Genomic DNA, 22,885 nt, shown 5'->3' on the forward strand with positions numbered 1-22,885 from the left:
ATCGTAAACTTTCATGATGAACAATTTACTAATTCAGAATTTTTGCTGAGGTGCCCTGTTGTAATTCTACATCATCACACAAAACCTAGCTTTAATGATGAACAAATTACTAATCCAACATTTTTTGCTGTCCCCTGTAAAACCATAGCCCCAGACTCAACATCAGGTCAGAAAACGATAGCGTCCATAGGGTGTAATATTTTAGTATAAAGTAGGGATAGAGAAAATGTAACAAAAAAAACCCAACTTTATTTTGCCAGAAAATAAATTACAATAACTGCAGAACAAACTTAATACTTGTACCAACCAAATGCTAATACTAAAACAGTTTAGTATAGGTGCATTTTGTCAACTTTTCTAAATTTTTTGTGATTTATTATTTCATATTTGTATTGTTTAATCATTTTAACTGAATTTGGATTATACATGCTGTATAAAAAAAAGTACCTAAATACTTTTTAAAAAATCTGTCAAAATTGCAAAAACAACATATAATTAGTTTTAGTAAACTAATTACCACTAATTAAAGGGATTCATGGTTGATGCCAAAAAACGTTGAAAATGCCAAAAATCTAGACTTTGGGGTATAATATGGCAGTAACACCAGCAATTAATTTATTGTACATATAACATTTTTTCTTTTAATGCAATATATTTTTTTAGTGTAGAAAAAACAAGAAACCCATGATAAAATTCAGAATTGCATCATAAGATATTTGCAGTCTTCTTAAAAAATAAAAATACCGTATATACAGCAAACAAAAGCTAACTTCCCATACCGGGAGTCGAACCCGGGCCGCCTGGGTGAAAACCAGGAATCCTAACCGCTAGACCATATGGGACGTCGTACAAGGCATGGCTTCGTTTCAGTCACCAACGAACATCACAAAGAAGTGTATGCACTATTTTCAAGTAACCAAAGGTTTGCCTTTAGTGTATTACAGAATTACTGATTCCATGCTTTTTTATGTGGTAAATATTACTGTGCAGAAAATATATAAATAATCTAGTACACTGCAACAGATAAATCCGTGAACTTCAACAACGTAACAGAATTACTACACCGACCCATAACTGTGTACTAATGACCACACGTTGCCGTAACTATATTTTCTTTAAACGCCATAAGTATGTTATGGACTACAACTCCCAAAAGTACTCGAGAGAAAAGGACGGAAACGTTATCAGGGGTCAGTCGGCGAAAACAACACATGCGCGTTAGGTAGCAATGTGAACGCTCTATCGTAGCAGGCCATCGGAGCTCGCTCTCGTTTAGTGTGTCGACTTCCGTTGTGTTCATGTGACTGGTCATGTGACACAGAGAGCATCCGGAAATTGGAGTGAATTATGCGAGGCTGGGAATCTCTTCGGAATTAAAAGAGTAAAGAATTTGAGGGTATAGTTGTAAAATCATATAGAAGGGTAATGCCTGGGGGGGGGTTGTATATATATATATATATATATATATATATATATATATATATATAATGTACATTTTTGGTTCTCTGGTTAAAATGTAAATATATATATGTATATATAGTGTGTGTGTGTAAGGAAAAAAAACACATGTGACTGGTCATGTGACACAGGGTAAAGTTATAAAACCATATAGAAGAGTAATGCCTAGTGAGAGATATGTGTGTACACACACACACACACACACACACACACACACACACACACACACACACACACACACACACACACACACACACACACACACACACACACACACACACACACACACACACACACACACACACACACACACACACACACACACACACACACACTTACTTACTGGAGGAATAAGGTTGATATAGCTGTATTAATGAACGTGTTATTGGTCAAGCATGCATCACATTATTTTAGACCTCATACATGTAAAGATCAGTTTGTCAGTATATGAAAAGTACTGCTTAAATGAATAATGGTAATTTTATAATATGTAACACTCATGTAGAATGTCATCAAAATGTCATTGCTGTATAATGCACATTTTTGGTTCTCTGGTTAAAATGTAAATATTTATATATATATGTGCGTGTGTGTGAAAGAAAACAAAGCAAAACCAATACATTTTAAGGTGAGGTATTTGAGTTATTTATTTGAGATCTGTTTTAATGCTGGCAGGCCCCAGGTCCTACACTGAATAAATACATGCACTGGGTTGTTAGACACATTGAAGTATATTGTGATTTGTTTCTGGGAGACCTTTGCTGAATTTATCCTCCTGCCCCATAGACGAGCAGCCTGTAAAGACAGTCAGCTGGGTTAGCAATGCCCTATACCTGTACCAGAGACATAGAGTTTGTGTTATTACACTGTAATCTGTTAGTTAACATGTTCAAAACATATTATCATGTATGTTCAGTTCTGTACACCCTGTACAGAACTGGTGTAGGACACCCCCCATATGTGTGTATTATATTTATCTGTTGTTTTTTTTTTTACTAATTTGTGATCTTTTCGCTACAGAATATTATTTTCTTTGTGTGATGCCCAGCACAGCCATGAAGAAGAAGGTAAATTATGTGATTTGTGTTATGAAAATGTAGTGGAATAATGTCACATGTATTCAGCTACTCATTTAAAGATTACTTTTGGTCTAAGCAGTTAAAAGGCCCAGCATATATATATATGTTTAACTATTTGACTAGTCAACAACAAGGACATATTCTCCCTGCATGTCTGTTTTTGCTGTATTCTATGTGAATCCTGCCATTTTGAAGTTGCATTATGTTTTAAAGCTTTACTCTGCCTTGATATAGTTACGCTAATCTTACAGGTAAGTATTTATAGCTCCCTTGCTATCAAATATATATGAATAAATCAATATAAAGGACCACCCTAGTAGTTATATGAAAAACCTAAATCCAGGTGAGTTTTCATAGAATTCTTAAGACTACAAAAATGTAGACTTGACATTCTAGTTTAGTGTAAGTCAGTCTTCAGGCAATGCTTTTGAGTTGCATATACCCCTTTACATCTGCCCAGCCTATGTCATTTAAAACATTATTAGAATTACTAAATACCCTATAATTATCTATTTTATTCCACAGTCAAACAATAGCAGAAAAAAGTAAACTCACTATGGAATAGAGATGTGATTAGCATTCATTGAGATGCTAACTAATTCATTTAAATTAAGCCATATTATGCTGTTTGAATGTAAATAACAATAAACAGACAGGGCTTCTTTAGGTTTAACTAATTTTGTGTGTCCGATTAGTGATGCCTTTATTTTCTGACAGGTTCTTTTAATGGGAAAAAGTGGATCTGGAAAGACCAGTATGAGATCCATAATCTTTGCAAACTACATTGCACGAGACACACGTCGGTTGGGCGCAACAAGTAAGAAATGTCTTCACAGGCAGGTTTAATATGGTATTTCTTGGATTGCATTGTTTAACATTAACAGTTGTTTTTGCTCTGTTGCAGTTGATGTTGAGCACTCGCATGTCAGATTTTTGGGGAATTTAGTGCTGAACCTCTGGGACTGTGGTGGGTAAGTCTCTCTCTCATTAGTCATGGTTAATATAAGGGAGTTTGATTCTTATGCTATGTACGAAAGCCAGACTCCATAATTTAATTATGGGGTTTATTGTTAAATCCAGGGTACTAAATGACAATGTCAGAGTTTTGTCTACTTGGAATCTCCAATTTATCATGTATAATATAATATTATTTCCACAGTCAGGACACATTCATGGAGAATTACTTCACTAGTCAGCGTGACAACATCTTCCGCAATGTAGAGGTTTTGATCTATGTTTTTGATGTGGAGAGCAGGGAGCTGGAGAAGGACATGCACTACTATCAGTCCTGCCTTGAAGCCATCCTTCAGAACTCCCCTGATGCCAAAGTGTTCTGCCTAGTACACAAAATGGATCTTGTGCAGGAAGACCAGAGGGACTTGGTTAGTCGAAACATGTAAACATAGCAGATAAGAACCTTTTGGATCATCTATTATGCCTAGTTTTCTGCTGCAAACAACCTAATTGTCTTACCTGTTTCTAACCATGCAGATTTTTAAAGAGCGTGAAGAGGATCTAAGGCGTCTTTCTAGGCCGCTAGATTGTGCTTGCTTTAGGACATCTATTTGGGATGAGACCTTGTACAAAGTAATTATGGTTTACATTTATCAGTCCAGTATTATCAATTGATATGGGGGCACAAACATTTTATCAGACTTTGCTTTATAATCTGCATAAATTCTTTTCCAGGCATGGTCGAGCATAGTCTATCAACTTATTCCAAATGTACAGCAACTGGAATCCAATTTAAGAAACTTTGCTCAGATTATTGAGGCTGATGAGGTGCTGCTGTTTGAGAGAGCAACATTTCTGGTGAGCGCTTGCAATTTGTGAAGGTCTTATGTGGCCTATATCCAGCAATGTAGAGTTTGGTTTCTTTTACTGTAAGGAAACAAATGCATGAAGGGAGAAATTTTTTTTTTCTGTGTCTATCAGGTCATCTCCCATTACCAGTGTAAAGAGCAGAGGGATATCCACAGGTTTGAGAAGATCAGCAATATTATAAAGCAGTTTAAACTGAGCTGCAGGTGAGAATCTGCTTGGTTCTGTGTCTCTTCTTAACCCCATTTAAAAATGATTCACTGTGTACAACATGGACTGGTCTGTGCAACAAGTGTACCTTGTGTCCTTTTATGCAGTAAACTGGCTGCCTCATTCCAGAGTATGGAGGTTCGGAATTCTAACTTCGCTGCCTTCATAGACATCTTCACATCCAACACCTACGTTATGGTTGTGATGTCAGATCCTTCAATACGTAAGTTAAAGCCCTGTTTTTCTTTCCTGTGGATCTTTGCAGTAGTTTGTGCACAGTATTACAATTCTTCAATCATTGGGCATCAGCCGTAACAGTTCTCACATCCTCATCTTTACTCTCAGCACCAACACTAATGTACTCATTTCCTTCAACAGCATCTGCTGCAACCCTTATCAACATCCGCAATGCCAGAAAGCATTTTGAGAAGCTGGAACGTGTTGATGGTCCTAAACACAGCCTCCTGATGCGCTGACCTACCTGTGCGGCTTCCATCTCCTTTACTAAGCACGTGTACAGAGATGACCTCACATTCAACCTCGGTTCCAGCATCATATTGTGCTGAACTTGCAACTGGAGTTGACCTCCACTATAACGTTCAGAATATTAATACCCCACACCACTTTGAATCATTACAGTTACAATTTTAATTGACACAGAACCTCCACCTGGGCTGGACCTTCATTGTGACCTCAGCACATTAAATCATGATGAAACACACTTTTTTTTTTTTTTTTGAACGTATGAAAAAGCATTTATCGTTTATTGTAAACCCATAACTTACACCTTAGTCACCCACCTACTCATAAGAGGAAAAGAGAAAGACCTCTGCATTCAACTATAAATTGGATTGAATCTTGCTCTGGTTCATAGCACCTGTTTAGAATAGAAGTATTCAGATATCATATTGTGTTTTATGCTTTCAAATAAAATATTTATGCTTAAAACAGCATTGCATGTTCATTGAAACTGTACTTTGAAATTGAACTTATTTAATGTTAATATAGCAAGAAGACCAATGTTATTGTGAGGTTTTTACTAAATATATATATATTTTTTTAAGTTACATTTTATTTCTGGTGTAGATGCTGATCCTTCACATGGCTGACTCATGTCTAAATGTAATTATTGTCTGCTTGTGCTCTACATTACTGCTGGGAAAGGTGCTGGGTTGTGCTCTGGGTCCTGTCACTAGAAAAAAAAACTTTCCCCAAATTTAGTATTATGAAAGTCTAAAAAAACAAGGTACTATGTAAGTGTGATGTAGCCTTAAACATAAGAAAACCTTTTTTTTTTTTTTTTAATTTGTCTTACTCTTTCCTATTTATTAACTTTTACAAGAAAGGTTATTTTCCATTGTTTCCACTGTTCTCACCCTGCCTGATGATGAGCCCTACTTTCCTGATCATACTGTGTGATTAGCTGCAGAAGATCTTCAGAGACATATCCTTCATTGTGTCCTTGACTGATAAAGGGTGAATCATTTACTTCTGTTAATTGTTTTTTGTCTGGTTAGAGCTTATTTTTACTCATATTTGTGTTACTCAGGTGGCAGACAAAGGAAAATTAGTTTTTACAGTTTTCGATCTCTAAAGGAGGTTTCAGTTTGGTGTAAGTAAATGTGCTAATGCATATGCCTATGACATTTTGAAACATTAATACACAACAAAGTTACGTCTTCTAATTGTACCTTTATTATAAAATGAAAACAATATATGTTTTTCTACTAGGTTAAATAAAAAGGAATAAACCCCCCACTGGAGACTATAACATAGATGCGTAATGGCATTGAGGGTGTGTATGGAGTGATGTTGGCTAGATGACCAGTCCGGTCCTGATAACCTACACCCAGTATGATGGAAGTTTCCCCCTCCATCACGTTCTCACTGCTCCGTCCTATTGTTGGTTACCCTAGATAATTTATCACTACCCCGAGTTGAGCCATTGCAATGGGCCTCATTGTTGCAGCGATGGACCAGAGTTGGTTCATGGGTTGTAGGGCGGCTCTTAAGAAGGCGCTGCAAGACCTGCTTATCAGAGCGCTCCTTCTGGAAATCATCCTCGTATATCTTCAGCTGTAGGCACAAGAAAATTAATTTCAAATGTGTGTTCATTTCCGTAAAGAAACTTAAAATACAGTAAAGAGGCTGTACTACCCTTCATTTCAAAAAGTCTTTCAAAAAGCATTTTACATTTTTTTTGGTACCCTAATATTTAATCCTCGACATATCACCAGCTATGTAAAGCAGTACATATGTTATCTAGGCGAGACAGATGTAGGACTTATTTCTGAAGTGTGTATCTGTGGCTGTTCTGCTTCATATCCAGTTGGCCCTAATTTATGCATTTAGGGAATCTACCTTCTATTCCTGGAATTTTTTTACTTGGAAGGTACACAGTCGAACTGGCTACTGTAATACTGAAAAATGTTCTGTTAGGCTACCTGCCTCACAGCTAGTAGCTGACCATATTTGAACGCTTTAGTGAGGAGCACCAAATAAAGACACTAGAGCTGAAGTATACCTCAGCCTCAAGTCTCAGTAGTGGCCCACCACTTCTGCTTCTGGTGTTTCAAGGCTAGTGGCTTCTCTGGTAGTGGAGCCAGGTGCCTGTCCAATAAGTAGATGTTGATTGTGTGTATGCCACCATTTCCCATCTGGTAAAATGTCTACTATTATTATTATTTATTGTTTTATAAGGCGCCATCAAATTCCGTAGCGCTGTACAATGGGTAGACAAAACATAACAAGTTTACTGAGACAACAGGTGAGAAGGGCCCTACTCAAACAAGCTTACAATCTTTAGGGATTTAGGGTATTCCACAATAGGTAAAGGGTAAAAGTGCCAGTGCAAGGGATAGACCAGCCACACTAGTAAAAGTATTGCAGGAGAGGGACTAGGAAAGGTGAGCTAAAAGAATGTGGCAGGGCGTTAATGTGCTATGTTGTAAGCGTCCTTAAAGAAGTGGGTCTTGAGGGATTTTTTAAAGGAATAAAGGCACGGAGAAAGATGGATAGGCCGGGGGAGAGCATTCCAGAGGATAGGGGAAGCCCTTGAGAAATCTTGTAAGCGGGCATGAGAGCTAGAAATCAGAGGAGAGGATAGAAGGAGATCATTGGATGAGCGGAGAGACCGGTTAGGAGTGTATTTAGAGATGAGTGAAGAGATGTAGGGAGGGGAAAAGGGGAAGTAAGCATGATGTGTTTCCTTGGCTGACCACTGTGTCTACGGTCCAAAACATTGCCCATTTCTTTATGCTTCTTGAAAAGAGCTTGTATAGAACATCTGAAAACGCCTGTCTGCCCTAAAATGTCGGCCTCGGAGAGACCTTGAGGATGCAGTATTGTATCTTGTTGCTGTGCTCAGCCTTGACCAGTTATATGATTTTTGACATTAAACTGTCTTCAGCAACCTCATCTTGTTTGTGAGTTTGGCTGTTCTTCATCCAGTTTTATTCCTCCTACACAGCTGTTTCTGTTTCAGTTAATGATTGTGTTTCAACCTACATATCTACATATTAATTGATGATCATTAGCACATGTTTAATCCCATGTCATAACATTAAACGTGCGAAGAAAGCGATCTACGATCGATTTCTTCACCCAAATGGCGTTGCTGTAATGCCTCGAGGCATTAAGCAACACCAAGATCGGCAGCAGGGGCTCCGTGTGACCTCTCCCCCAGACAGCAACATACGCCATATATTGTATGGCGTCGGACGCCGTGTTTAAAAGAGCTTAGTGAAACATTCAGCAACACCGTAAACCCACCCCAGGACCGTTCTGGAGAGCACTCACAAGATGGGCGGCATCCTTTAAAAAAAATAAACACATTTCCAAGAGCCTCTCCCCAGACCCCCTGCAGATTGAATACAGGTACTGCATTTAACAATGCAAGTCAATGGAGCTCAGCTTTATAATCACAGTAAATTAGTAAAAGTAAAATAAATAAATAAAAATAGTTTTGAAAAAAAAAATTTCACCATCAGGGGAACCTTCCATTTCCAACAAAATCTACTGAGGTTACTAATTTTCTGCGCACCAGAATGTCTCAAATCCAGTCGGATATTGATGCGGGTGTTCCAAGAGACGATATCTTGAAGCAGTTCAAGACAGCTCAACTGGCTGTGGAATTCGTTTCGGATGCTGCGCCTCAACATCTGAAGCTAGCCTCCAAATCTATGGCGCTATCTGCTGCTGCAAAGAGACCCCTATGGTTAAAACCCTGGAAAGCGCCTCCAAATTTTCGCTTTGTGGGTTGCCTTATGAACCTGGCAAGCTGTTTGGCAGTGAGATGGACAAGATCATGGAGGGCCTTTCGGACAAGAAAGGCAAATCCCTCGCCCAGCAGGTTTCTAGAGGGTTGTCCAGAGGATCTTGGTCCCGTCCAGAGAGCCTTATGTCTTCGAACTTCAGAGAGCTCAGAGCAATCAGACTGGCGCTCCTTCACTTTGCTCCGCAAATCCGCGGCAAAGCGGTGAGAGTTCGTTCAGACAACATGACGGCGGTTTATTACATCATCAAACAGGGTGACACAAGATCTCAACCTCTTCTCAAGGAAGTGGGAATGATCCTATCATGGGCAGAGCAGAACCTCTCCCACCTCTCTGCAGTCCACATTCGGGGATCTCTCAATGTGGTAGCGGACCATCTGAGTCGGGGTCTCAGTGTTCCAGGCGAGTGGTCGCTAAACCAGAAAGTATTTCATCAAATTATTCTTCGGTGGGGAATGCCAGAAATCGACTTAATGGCTACGAGGTTCCATGCCAAGGTGAAGATCTTCTGCTCCCTATACAGGGAGGACAATCCTTGGGTGATAGATGCTCTGTCCATCCCTTGGAGGTTCGGGCTGGCTTCCATCTTCCATCCAATTTCCATGATACCAAGGGTATTGATGAAGATCAGACAGGACCAGACCTCGATTATTGTGATAATTCCATTCTGGCCGAAGAGGTAGTGGTTCACCCAGCTCATGGGGATGAGTCAGGGTCTGTACTGGCAGCTTCCAATATCAGAGAACCCTGTGTTTCTGGGCACAGGATCTCGCCTAGATCTGAGAATTCTCAATCTGACAGCCTGGAGATTGACAGCTCCCTATTGAAGGATAGTGGACTTTCTTCTGGGATCTTGAGGACTTTGTCTCATTCGAGAGCGGAGTCTACTAATAGAGCTTACAACCGGATTAGACACATTTTTTCACTATGGTGTGCGAAGAACAAAGTGGGTTTCTCAGATTCCCCCATTTCTTCCATATTACAGTTCCTCCAGGATGGTCTGGATAAAGGCTCCCTCTACACTAAGAGTGCACACCTCAGCCGTATCGGCTTTTCTAGGAAAACCCCTGTCCCAAGAACCCCTTATCAGGAGGTTCCTTAAAGGAGCCGAAAGGTTAAAACCTAAGATCCTGAGACCAGTCCCTCAATGGGACCTTTCTGTCGTGCTCAGGGGGTTATGCTCTCCCCTCTTCGAGCCACTGGAAAGCATGGACAGGAAGTACCTTTCCTGGAAGGCTGCCTTCCTAGTGGCGATCACCTCTGCCAAGAGAATTGGTGAGTTGCAAGCTCTGTGTGCCTTTGAGCCTTACACCCTATTCCTGCCTGATAGGGTTCTCCTAAGGTTCCTGCCAGCTTTCTTACCGAAGGTTCCTTCGTTTCAGAACATTAATCAGGTCATTTCTCTACCTGTTTTTCACCCTGATCCTTCAACAGAAGAAGAATCTCTTCTACATACTCTTGACGTCTTTAGATGTCTGCAGATCTATCTACAAAGATCCGGTGTCTTCAGGAAAGATGACAATCTCTTTCTACAGTTTTTTGACAGGAACAAAGGATCTAAAGCTTCTAAACCATCCCTGAGCAGGTGGATAAAGGAAGCCATCAGAGAATCCTTCTCAGCTCAAGGCTTGCCTCCTCCCGCCTTTGTCCGCACTCACTCTACCAGAGCAGTAGCTCCCTCGACTGCTGAGAGGGGCCTCATCCCTCTTCAACATATTTGTGCTGCAGCCTCCTGGAGTTCTAACTCCTCTTTTATAAGCCATTATAGGCTAAAGTTAAGACGTTCGGAAGACACTGCCTTTGGGCGGTCTGTTCTGAACATCGTTCAGCCGGAAGACACTCCCTCATAGGTAATCTTCTAGCTACTTCCCCTCTTGTGCTGCCAGTTAGGACGTAAGGGAATCGTTAATTTCTAACGATAATTTGTTTTCCCTTAGTCCTAACGGCAGCACACTAATTTCCCTCCCTCTTGTATTTTTTTATTAATTATTGTCATCTGCAAAAACTAATGAAAAAACCTGCTAAATAGATTCTAATATTTGTCCTGAGTTTAGAAATACCCAATGTTTTTATGTTTTTTTGCTTTTTTCTGCACGTTATGGGGCAATAAGTACCAGTAGTGTTTTACTATTTCAAAACCATTTTTCCAAAAATCTGGTCATTCTGCGCCATGTGCTATTTGGGGTATCTTTGAGGCCGGCCAATGCAATTTACCCCATCAAACCATATATTTTTGAAAAATAGACACCCCAAGGTATTTCAAATGCTGGTATTTTAACCCTTTCCATGCACTAATTCTACCACTAGCCTTTGTCAAACTTTATGGTAGTCACATTTTTTTGTATTTTTTTCACACACATTGTACTCCAGGTATAAATTTACCGCTCCTGGTAAATGTATGTGTCAAACAACACCCCAATATGTGTTCAGCATGAGCGCAGTGATACCCCACATGCATGGGTTTTTTGGGTTGTTTGGGAGGTAAAAGACCACCTGTGTGAGTTGTGTATTTGCCGTTTAGACATCAGGTCAGTCTGTGCCCACGTCCCATATTTGGGACATCTGTGAAGCTCGACATTCAATTCACCCTATGAAATCATACATTTTTTTCAACTAGGCACCCTATGGGCATTTATAATGCCAATATTTTAACTCTGTCGTTTAACCCACCAATCGCTGTGATTCACTGTGAATCACGGGGATTGGGAGGTTGTGAAGCCCCCTCTGGGGCATTGCAGGCTTGCCTAAATGAAGACTGTTTTGAGATGACAGAAAGGCATCAGTAATTCAAATAACTCGTTACAACCAAGGTATGCGGAATACAATTTCTGAAGGCACAACACATCGAACCTTCAAGCAGATGGGCTACAGCAGCAGAAAACCACTCCGGGTGCCACTTCTGTCAGCTAAGAACAAAAAACTGAGGCTACAATTCGCACAGGCTCACCAAAATCACACACACGCTGGCTATCTCGCAGTTCGTCCCGGGGAAACTGCTGCCGCTCCGAGTCCCTTCGACCGATCATGTCACTTTTTGGATAAGATATCCTCAGGACCCTGAGCTATCCATCAGTACCCCGGGATCGCTGACGCTCCTTCGGGATCACCCCCAAAACGATGGTTTAAGGGGGTACGGGCATTGCGGGGTTAGGTGGCCTGAATGTGGTGCCGGCAGGGCAGCACATGATTTATGGTCTTTTTCTCACCTAACCTGTATATAAGCCAGTGTGTTTCCCCAATAAAGTCGGGGTACAAGGCGTCCCCGTCACATAGTACATAAATCAATACTAAAGTGAGGGGCAGCCTGGGGGCATAAATACACATAGTGCTGGCTCGGGGAGATACACAAGGGGGCAAAAACACAAAGGGGGGTCAATAACAAAGCAGTTTGGAAAATACTTTTTTTATTGTTGTAGCTTAGCCTGTTCGGACGTGGGTGTCAGTGTGGCAGAGCCTGTCCTGGTGTGTGTGTTTTGGGTGTCGGTGTGGCAGAGCCTGTCCTGGTGTGTGTGTTTGGGTGTTTCCTGGCACTTTTCCTTACTGTAGGAATAAATTGCTATTACATTTCTACTTATCCAGAGATTAAACACCTTCCTGACTTTGTAGTCACTTCAGAGGACAAACATTCTAGGCCTAGAAATCAGTGAGAGGAAAAGTAAAGGTATTGTGTTTTGTACTCTATTTCAATCTGCATATTTTAGTAAAAAGGATTAATGGCACTAAATTGTGGCTTCAGGCGTCCTGCATGTGCTGACTTTTTTTAGTGTACTGATGTACTCCCAATCCCATCACATTACATCAATATGCGTTAAAAAAAAAAAAATCGGGAAAAGATGGGTATGGATGGTGGGCTGATTTGGTGGCGCAAGGGACCAACTAGACTTGCCCCCCAAGCCTTAAGCTGCCAGCCCTCCTCTGCAAATATGTTCCAAAAGTGTTATGCTCTACAGGTTAACAATAATATTTCAAGACCTTCCTCATTCCTAAGAAACTTTGGGTTTAAGTGCTTTGTTACTAAGAATAACACATGTTCCTCATACTTTCACACTACCTGTAATATAGCAGTGTTGTGTGTTATGTTAGTGTGTGTGTGTATATATATATCTATATAGCTATATTTATATATATATATATATACAGTATCATATATATATATATATATATGATACTGTATATATATCATATATATATATATATTATATATATATGATATATATACAGTATCTCACAAAAGTGAGTACACCCCTCACATTTTTGTAAATATTTTATTATATCTTTTCATGTGACACTGAAGAAATGTAAAGTAGAGAGTGAACACCCTGTATAACAGTGTAAATTTGCTGTCCCCTCAAAATAACTCAACACACAGCCATTAATGTCTAATCCTTGCCAACAAAAGTGAGTATACCCCTAAGTGGAAATGTCCAAATTGGGCCCAATTAGCCATTTCCCCTCTCCGGTGTCATGTGACTCGTTAGTGTTATTGGGGAGCAGGTGTGTTAAATTTGGTATTATCTCTCTTACACTCTCTCATATTGGTCACTGGAAGTTCAACATGGCACCTCATGGCAAAGAACTCTCTGAGGATCTGAAAAAAAAGAATTGTTTCTTTACATAAAGATGGCCTAGGCTATAAGAAGATTGCTAAGACCCTGAAACTGACCATACAGCGGTTTCACAGGACAGGTTCCGCTCAGAACAGGCCTCACCATGGTCCAAAGAAGTTGAGTGCATGTGCTCAGCGTCATATCCAGAGGTTGTCTTTGGGAAATAGACGTATGAGTGCTGCCAGCATTGCTGCAGAGGTTGAAGGGATGAGGGTCAGCCTGTCAGTGCTCAGACCATAGGCCGCACACTGCATCAAATTGGTCTGCATGATGCACAAGAAAGCCCGCAAACAGTTTGCTGAAGACAAGCAGACTAAGGACATGGATTACTGGAACCATGTCCTGTGGTCCGATGAGACCAAGATAAACTTATTCAGTTCAGATGGTGTTAAGTTCTATGAATACCAACATGTACTGTGACATACTGAAGCAGAGCATGATCCCCTCCCTTCTCCAGACCTAAACCCTATTGAGCATATGTGGGGAATCCTCAAATGGAAGGTGGGTGAGCACAAGGTCTCTAACATCCACCATTATGTACATATTATAGAGTTAAAATGGATGTCTAAAGCAGATGGCCTGGGAGTTTGAGGGTTCTGCACAGTATCCCAGCTGTTCCTAGCACTTCATTCTTCTGGACAGAGCGTTCTCATGTTGTTCCTGTCAGAGCCACTCTCTCAGCTAAGGAGTCACAGCGCTGAGTGCTCCGCTAACTCCTGGGACCACTTTGGCCTTCACTCTCCACATCTTTTCTAGTTCTTCTTTCAGGCCCTGGTACTTATCCAGCTTCTCATACTCCTTCCTAATGTTGCTGTCATTTGGCACCGCTACATCTATCACCACCGCTGTCTTCTGGTCCTTGTCTACCATCACGATGTCGGGTTGATTGGCCAGTACCTGCTTGTCTGTCTGGATCTGGAAGTCCCACAGAATCTTAGCCCTGCTATTCTCCACAACCTTCAGTAGAATCTCCCATTTGGAGGGTTTAGCCCATACTATGTGTAGATATTACTGTATATAATGCCAGCTACTTGGTTGTGCCGATGAGTGTACCTTGTTCCTGGGAGCATCTTACACCCCACCCACACACTATGTGTTGGACTGTCTCAGAAGCCTCTTTACATAGCCTGCACCTTGGGTCCTGCCTATTGTGGTTGATGCCTGCCTCCATGCATCTGGTGCTTAGTGTCTGCTCTTTTGCTGTCATTATCAATGCTCCAGTGCTGTCATTGAGTTGAGCTTTGCCAATGTCGGCCATCTCTGCTATCTGTCGATGGTATATCCCATGCAGGGTCTTGGCTTGCCATGGTACTTCCTCCACTAGATCGTCTGGTGCTGGTTCAGGCATTCTCTCAGCAGCTCATCTTTGAGTGCCACCTTACTAATGTACCCCCATAGGCTCTTGGTTTCATCCAGCACAGTGGCTTTGACACTTACCAGAATCCCTCCGCATTTTATTCCGGCTGGTGTACAGTCTCTGGGTGAAAAACTCTGTATATTGTGAGTAGCTTCCAGGTCTTCACATTAACAGCCTCCGTCTCCTCCATTGTCCAGCTCACTATGCCGACAGGGTATCTAATGACTGTCAGGGCGTATGTGTTGATGGTGCGGTTCTTGTTCTTCCAATTGAGCTGGCTCTTCAAGATCTGCCTTATCCTTTGGAGGTACTTGGATCTTGCTGCCTTCTTTACTCCCTCATTGTGGTTCCCATGTGATTGTTGGATACCAAGGTACTTGTAGCTGGTCTGTATGTCTGCTATGTGGTCTGCTGCTAGTTGAACCCAAACAATCTTAAGTACCTTCCCTCTCTTTACTACAATCCGGCCACACTTCTCCAGTCCGAATGACATCACAAGGTCTTCACTGTTAATCCGTGTTAGGTGGATCAGTGAATCAATGTCTCATTCGCTCTTGGCATACAGGTTGATGTCAACCATGTAGAGGAGGTGGCTGAATCCTTGTGATTAGCTGACTGAGGGGTTCAAGCCTATGCAGAACAGCAGCAGTGCATCACCTTGGTATATGACGCACTTGATGATCACTTGTGCTAACTGTCTTGAGTTAGCTTCCAATGTTGTCTTACAGACTCCCATACAGTTCTTGAGGAAGGTCTTTAGTGTCTTGTTGCCTTTGTATGGTCCAGGCATTCACAGATCCATGTTTGTGGCATTGAATTGTAGGCTTTCCTATAGTCAATCCAGGCTGTGCTCAGGTTGGTCTGTCCGGACCTGTCTTGGGCGACTGCTCTGTCTATGAGCAACTGATGCTCGGAGCCTTTGGTGTTGTTCCCAAAGCCGTTCTCAGCTTTGCTCATGTTTTGGCCCATGTGGTCCTGTAGTCTGGTGGCTATGATGTCTGATAGGACTTTCCATGTTGAGAGGAGGCAGATTATTAGCCGGTAGTTAGAGGGTGTTGTGGCCTTACCAGGGTCTTTCTTGATCAACACTGTTCTTCCTTGTGTTGCCAGTCTGGGTGGGAGCCTTATGCTAGCGGGTGGTTCATTTGTGCTGCTAAGCGTTAATGTGCCTCTGTCAGTTTCTTCAGCCAGTAGGTGTGGACCATCTCTGGGTCAGGTGCTGTCCCACTCTTCACGTTATTGACTCGCTGTTGGATGTCTGCTACTGTGATGGTGACTGGTTCCTGTTCTGAGAGATTGCTGTGGTCAGCTCTCAGGTCCAGCAGCCACTTTTGTGTTGTGTGTTTTTTCTTTCTCCCATATGTCCTTCCAGCACCACTGAATTTCTGCTGCTGGTAGTTCTGTTGTTACTATTTTCTTGCACTGCAATTGGGAGCAGACCTTGGATAGCTCTTTGGAGAACAGAGCATTTATCTTTTTGGCATCCGCATCTCTAGTGTGTCTCCTTAGTCTGTGCCAGTGCTGCGAGTCTTTGTTTAGCTGTCTCTATGGCTTCAGATGGAGTTAGGCCCCTGTATTTTCCAAGTAGGCGAGTCTTGTTCTTAACCTTCACACCCTTCCATAGCTCTACCAGCTGGCTAACTTCTCTCCGGCTTGCCTTAATCTTGGCAAATCTTCAAATCTCAAGGTTCTCTTGTCCTAACTGAGTGTGTATCCAAGCATTTCTAGGACTAGAGTAGCTGTAGCGTATACCTGTTCATTGGTCGGAGTTATGGTGGTAGTAGGGATGGTTGTGAAGTATATATTGGCATTTTCTAGAATACTAGGTGATGTTCCTTCTCCACTGAGCTTTGTTAATCGATCCCAAGGATTGACTGTGCCTAGTTTATCCATGACCTTATGGCTCATCTCAGCTGCTGTGCTCTGAAATGGCAGGGGTGGTAGGGAAGTTTCGGCTTCTGGTGTTGGCCGCATGGTTTGTTGTTCTTCTGGGTCTCCTTGCATCTCTGGGACTCATCGCATCTGGGTTGTACTGTGCAGTTGGTCGATCTCATACGCTTCATATATTGCCTCTCAATTGGTCTGCTGTGGTAGTAGCACTCCATCAGCTCCACCAGGTTATCTTGTCTGTTCCAGTTAATATATACAAATACACAGTGGGTGCAGCGACTAGGATCTTTTGGAGACCTAGCAACGGCCCTGTCTGGAACTGACATTCACATGTAACAAAGTAATAGTATGCTCTAAATATTAACTTGCCTGGAACAACAATGTAAAAATAGACTAATGCTGATCAAATCTTACCTGCTCCTGTAGTATATGCATCTGCTCTCTCATTTCTTTTTCTTTCTTGCGTAGTTTTTCATTCTCTGTTTTCATGCGCTCACGGTCAAAGCGTTCAATTTTATAATCTGCTGCATAAATCTCAGTCTTAAAGAAGAGGAAAATGTTAAAAACAGATTTACACTTAATATGTGTGCCACTGTGCAAGTATACAAGGACCTGCCAATGCAAGCACAATATGAAATACTGGCAGCATGCTTTAAATACCTATTATGGAAAGGAGTGTCCCTCTTTGAGACTGAATTCTCTCTGCCTCTTCTCTCCTTGATGTCTCTGTTTTTTACAAGCTCAAAATGCCTAGTGAGTATGAGTGTTGTTCAACACACTGTTTATTATGAAGTGTACTTACACAGACTATATATATACTGTTTGAGGGAATAACTATATATATACATATAATCATACACACTATTTGGACAAAAGTATTGGAACACCTGACCTGTACACCAACTAGAAGCTTCCAACAATTGCCTCCTAATCTTCAATGGTGTAGCTGAAATGCCTTGATAGCGAGAATTAGTGCATGGAAAGGGTTAAAATACCAGCATTTGAAATACCCTGGGGTGTCTAGTTTTCAAAAATATTGAGGGGGTAAATTGTATTTGCCAGCTTTAAAGATACCCAAAATAGCACATGGAGCAGAATGACCAAATTTTGAAAGAAAATGGTTTTGAAATAGCAAAATGCCACTTGTGCTTATTGCTCAATAACTTGCAGAAAAAAAGCAAAAAAAAACTTCAAAACATTGGGTATCTTTAAACTCAGGAGAAATAGTAGAATCCGTATAGCAGGTTTTTTCATTAGCTTTTTGGACGAGTAAAAGATTTGTCAAATAAATAAAACGAATGGTATCTTAAGAAAGCCCTTCTTGTCCTGGAAAAAAAACCAATATATAAGTTGTGTGGGATAGTCCATGGGAGTCTGGTTCCGGCAGACCAGACAGGGTTTCTCGGTCACCCTGTGCCCCCCAATGAGCACAGGGTGTTCCTCTCCCTAACTCAAACATACCCTCATGTTAACATGACAGGTACAATAAATGGGTAAAGAGAAAATTACAGCTAAACACAAGCACCACAAAAGGGTTAAAACAGCCTTGGTGACAAAGGGTACAAAAATTAAAAAAACAACCTGCTTCTTAGGGGTTAATGTCTATATAGTGTACATACATATACAATCATTTAGCAGAGATAAAACATTTAAAATGGGAGGAGTGAACACAATGTTTTTAAATTTACCTATGATAATTTGTATAAAAGCAGTGTAGCAGAAGTACCTCAAAATATATATATTACCTGTGAAATTAATTTCCTTTTTATACTAATGTCCTTGTCCTAACACTCCCAGCCATCATTTGCACTCTAATGGAAATGATAGAGTATTCTGCTGAATCCCCACAGTTCAACCATGTTCGACCAATCACATCTCCTGCCACGTGATCTACTCACCACCAGAAAGCTCCAGCTCAGGTTCAGCAAACAGTCCAGGGGGGAAGAGAGAAAAGCCTCTCTGACACGCACAGAAAACGCACCCATTGATTTAAATCAATGGAATGTAACCTGTTTCAATTTGCTCAAAATCTTTGTCAACTATGAGTGTATCAGTGTTCTAGAGCCCTAAAGATTGTAAAACAGAAATGCTGATTTTAATTGCAAAAATCAAAGGCATTGTTCTACATGCCTTATTTAATTGGATAAATAGCTATCAATAGGTTGCACATTTGGAGAAAAAGGCTTGGTAAAAACCCCACCCTTTCAGGTGCAAAGAAAGTGCCAATTTTAATTTTACTGAAATTTTGCTTTATCCAACCTCAATTTGTAAATACTAAATCCAGCACAGCCTCTTTCCTTGTTCTACCAACTTGCTTTAGACACAGTCCCTGTAAGTTGTTTAGGATGTCTCTACTCCTGGCTGACCCAGCTGTTTGATTTTTCCAGTCAAGATTGACGTTTTAGTAATTTCCCAATTCCCCAAATGGTTTCTAGGTTACCCTTATGTCTTTGTATAAGAGCTACCTTTTAAGCTATTTTTACCACCCCTCCCTTTCTGTCATCTCTAACTTTTCTATATAAGACTCTAAAGAATCTGATGGCTAACACAATAATGATTTTCTTACCTGACATTTAAGAGCTTGCAGCTGCTCCTTCAGCTGGTTCATGTCTTGCTCAGTTTCAGTGCTAGGTTGACTCTTGCATCTCCTATATTGGCTTCCCTTAGAGGTTTTACATGGAGGTTGGGAATCCAGAATCTTTGTTTTAAGAATATGATCTCCTTCCTTAGCACAGTGGTTTGAAATTTCCTTAGAATTTTCAGGGCATGGTTTGGTGGAGAGATCTGTTTGGCTTTGAGTTCTTGAAACGTCCACAACCTGAAAACAACAAAAGTAGGTAATGGAACATGATAGACATGGGATTACTAGGGATATCTGCTCCCGTTAACCCCTGCGATGCTGCGTAGATAACAGGAGTGGAAATACGTAGGTTCGCCGTCAGGGGTTAACTTGGCCGGCAGAGACCACTGGACTCCCTGCTCCAACAGTTAATAGTCCGTACGAACGACCAATAAACTTGCTTGTACAGACCTTTAACTGTTGTAGCAGGGAGACCAGTGGTTTCTGCCGGCCAAGTGGCTGGGCCAAGATTTTAAAAGCCTGTACCAGCGACTCTATTGGTCGCCAGCAGGGGGCTCGTCTGCCATCCACCTTTGAAGTACAGGTGTACTTCATTGGTTGATGGCAGAGGAGGCCCCTGCAGGCGACCAATAGAGTTGCTCGTACAGACATTTAAACTCCTGGCGTAGTCCATACCATGTTAACCCCGTATTAACCCCTTCTACAAAAACTGGGGAAAAAACGAACACGAAGAATGTACATGAATATTCACCTGAACCAAACACAGGAACAGGCAAATATTCGCGGAATACGAAGATTTTTCCCCCACGAAGACGAACACAAAGAGTTGGCCGGCGCCCAAGTCTACTAAAAGATGTTGCTTAACACATATCAAGTTTTTGTTTTGAAGTGATATTTACCAGGAGCTGTAACTGTATACCTGAGTAACAAAAAAAGTTTTTTTTATGAGCAAGTGCTAAAATTAGGGCTGTATCTTCCCAAAAATCCTGGCATGGAAAGATTACAAATACTAGCATTTGAAATACCCATTGGGGTGTCGAGTTTAAAAAAAATGTATAGTTTGATGTGGTAAGTTGAATTGGCCAGGTTCAAAGATGTCCAAATAAGTTATTGGCATAGACTGACCAGATGTCTAAATGAAAAGAAGTAAATATGTGCACCTCCCAAATGTGGCCTTTTAGCCCCCAACAAGGGAAACCGATGCATGGGTAGTAGATGCTGCTGAACACATATTGGGGTGTTGTTTGTCAGTGACAAATACATTCATACCTGGTGGTAGAATTAGTGAATGGAAAAAGCTAAAATACCACCATTTGGAATACCCTGGGGTGTCTAGTTTTCACAAATATATGGTATGATGAGGTAAATTTAATTGGCCGGGTTCAAAGATGTCCCAAATAGGACATGGGGACAGGATCACCATATTTGAAAAAATGGTTTTAATATAGCAAAATGCCCTATCATTTGCATAAAAAACATAAAAATATTGGGTATTTCTAATCTATTTAGCAGTTTTTTATCATAAACTTTTGTAGATTAGTAAAAAAAATGTGAGAAAAGGTGATTTTTTAAAAGTTTTTCAAGTTTTTCAAAGAAGAATTATAACGAAACACAAGCAGCGCAAAAATGTTACAACAGGGTCACAAAGGGTACAGCAAGCATAGCATTGTCCAAAAAGTCTTAGTATGCTGAAAGGGACACACTAAGACATTTTGTCTTGTGTTGTATTAATTCCTAAAGAAGGTAAATAAAATGGTTGTAGGAGTGTATTGCCTGGTACAGGATCGTTGATTATTTATAACCTTTACACAAGCAGCTCTTTAGCAATACACAGTGTTTGGTACTCACATTCGACACACCACGGTGAGCAAGAATGTTGTAGTGAAGAGACTTCTCCAAGTGTCTTACATATTCCTGCAGTTTTTGATTCCTCTTCATTTCTTGGAGAAGTGAGGTCTCGTAGAACTCCCTTTTATTCTGGGTATTTTTAAAAAAAAGGTGCACCAGGGTATGAAGGGAACAAAATTATTATGTGCATCCAGACAATACTCTTTCTTGTTAAAAAGAAATCCAGTTTAAAACTGGAATGCCTATGTAGTTCCTGCAGTCAACATGTCCATAGGCAGTGTTTTTATAGAGCTTTACAGCCATTACTGTTAAGAATGTTCTTTCTGATTAGGATAGAAACAGTAACGAAAATATAAATCTCAGTGCTTACATTGTTCATATTTGTTTATATACGTTTAAAAATACAGCTATGCAAAAGTATTATGAATGTGTATGACAATAAAATATCTCATCCTTAGCTCTCATCTAATGGGAACCTCAAACATCAAAAACAGCAAATACAGTTTATATGAAATCAGTCATGGATATAGGGCTGCAAAGACAATTTCCTTGTGGCTTCCTTTATTACTTTATGGGGCACAAATTGGGGTGCTTCCAGAGAGGGAGTTCATTTGGGAAACATGGTTTTCCATCATCATCTTAAGACTGGGGTCTCCTAGCCGTGGCCATGGAACTCTGGTCTGGCTAGATTTCGGACTGCGGCCAGGTAACTTTCCATCACTGTTGCTCGGAGACCCGACCTCGGATCAGAGCACTTTCGGAACTGAAACACGCTGGGACTCAGAGCTATCCATCCCAGGAACACCCCAAAATCAATTACTTTGTTGCGGGAATTGCTGGCTATAGTGGCCATACTGAGGCACAAGGCTGATTGGGCAGGGTATTGTTTGCTAATGCTCTTATCAAGAATACTGTGTATATATATAAGTCAGTGTGCTTTCAATACAATTCAGTCTCTGTTTTACCTCAAAACTAGTTTTGTCTGGTGCTTGTAGTAATATGCAAAGAACTCTATTCGTTTAACCCTTGGTATGCTGGATCTTTGGTTCCTGTCCTGCTCTTAAGGAGCAGCTTCTGACAGTGCTTCTGTCACAATCACCTATATATCAGGATTTTCTATGCACTTTTGTCATGTTTCATTTGGGTTTAGTCTTATATGTCACCTGTTCATGCTCCAATATTAGGCTCAGTTTGTCACTATGCTTTCTCAGGTTGTGGACCTCATCTTGCAAGGCATGGGTTGTATGCTGCATCCTTTCTGTAGTGTTACGATAAATCTCATCCCACTGCTGATTCAGTTTCATTAGCTGCAAGTTAAATTAATGCTTTAATATAAGCATTCCTATAGAATAATAATAAGCATATTGCTCTGTATGATTATGTTACATTTCTACAAAGTTTGTTGAAACTGAAATTTATGGACAAATTCAGGAAAAGCGGGGAAACATATGCAAACATAACTATACTGTTAAATTTGTACACGTTATACAATGATACCTGTATTTCACAGTTGACATCCCTGCTTGAATGTAGATGACCCAATTAAGTTTATCTTTAAATAATGACAAGTGATATTATGGTATATAATGTTGAAAGAAACATACATGTGTTTTGCAGGACAGATTTACATTTACTGCACCCCTAGGAAAAAAATAAGTACCACCCCTTACCCAGCACTCAAAAACTAATTATACATGTAAAAAAGCATGAAAAAAGAAAAGCTATACATGCACTTTTTTTTTAAAGACATAACCCCATTA

General features: G+C 40.7%; 1 protein-coding gene and 1 non-coding gene across 2 annotated transcripts; one reads left to right on the forward strand and one right to left on the reverse strand.

Moving 5' to 3' along the window:
* Positions 1 to 770: 770 nt before the first annotated feature.
* TRNAE-UUC (transfer RNA glutamic acid (anticodon UUC)) lies at positions 771 to 842 on the reverse strand. Its single transcript has one exon. It is a non-coding gene; the product is annotated as a tRNA-Glu (tRNA).
* A 1,656-nt stretch (positions 843 to 2,498) lies between these two features.
* Positions 2,499 to 5,044, forward strand: LOC149282302 (ras-related GTP-binding protein A-like). Its single transcript, XM_089498355.1, has 9 exons — positions 2,499 to 2,525; positions 3,255 to 3,354; positions 3,442 to 3,508; positions 3,697 to 3,919; positions 4,029 to 4,124; positions 4,227 to 4,349; positions 4,473 to 4,564; positions 4,676 to 4,791; positions 4,947 to 5,044. The coding sequence occupies exons 1-9, from the start codon at positions 2,499 to 2,501 to the stop codon at positions 5,042 to 5,044; spliced, it is 942 nt and encodes a 313-aa protein (XP_089354481.1).
* Positions 5,045 to 22,885: the final 17,841 nt, after the last annotated feature.

This window comes from Sceloporus occidentalis, unplaced genomic scaffold (assembly GCF_023333645.1).
Source record: "Sceloporus occidentalis isolate IW3139 unplaced genomic scaffold, rSceOcc1.0.p SCAF_119, whole genome shotgun sequence".
Classification (NCBI taxonomy): Eukaryota; Metazoa; Chordata; class Lepidosauria; order Squamata; family Phrynosomatidae; genus Sceloporus; species Sceloporus occidentalis.

Excerpts from the sequence above, each read along its gene's own strand:
- LOC149282302 (XM_089498355.1), top strand. The coding sequence starts at position 2,499 with ATGCCCAGCACAGCCATGAAGAAGAAG. Across the intron at positions 3,920-4,028 it reads AGGAAGACCAGAGGGACTTG|ATTTTTAAAGAGCGTGAAGA; the intron begins GTTAGTCGAAAC and ends CTAACCATGCAG. Across the intron at positions 4,350-4,472 it reads TTGAGAGAGCAACATTTCTG|GTCATCTCCCATTACCAGTG; the intron begins GTGAGCGCTTGC and ends TGTGTCTATCAG.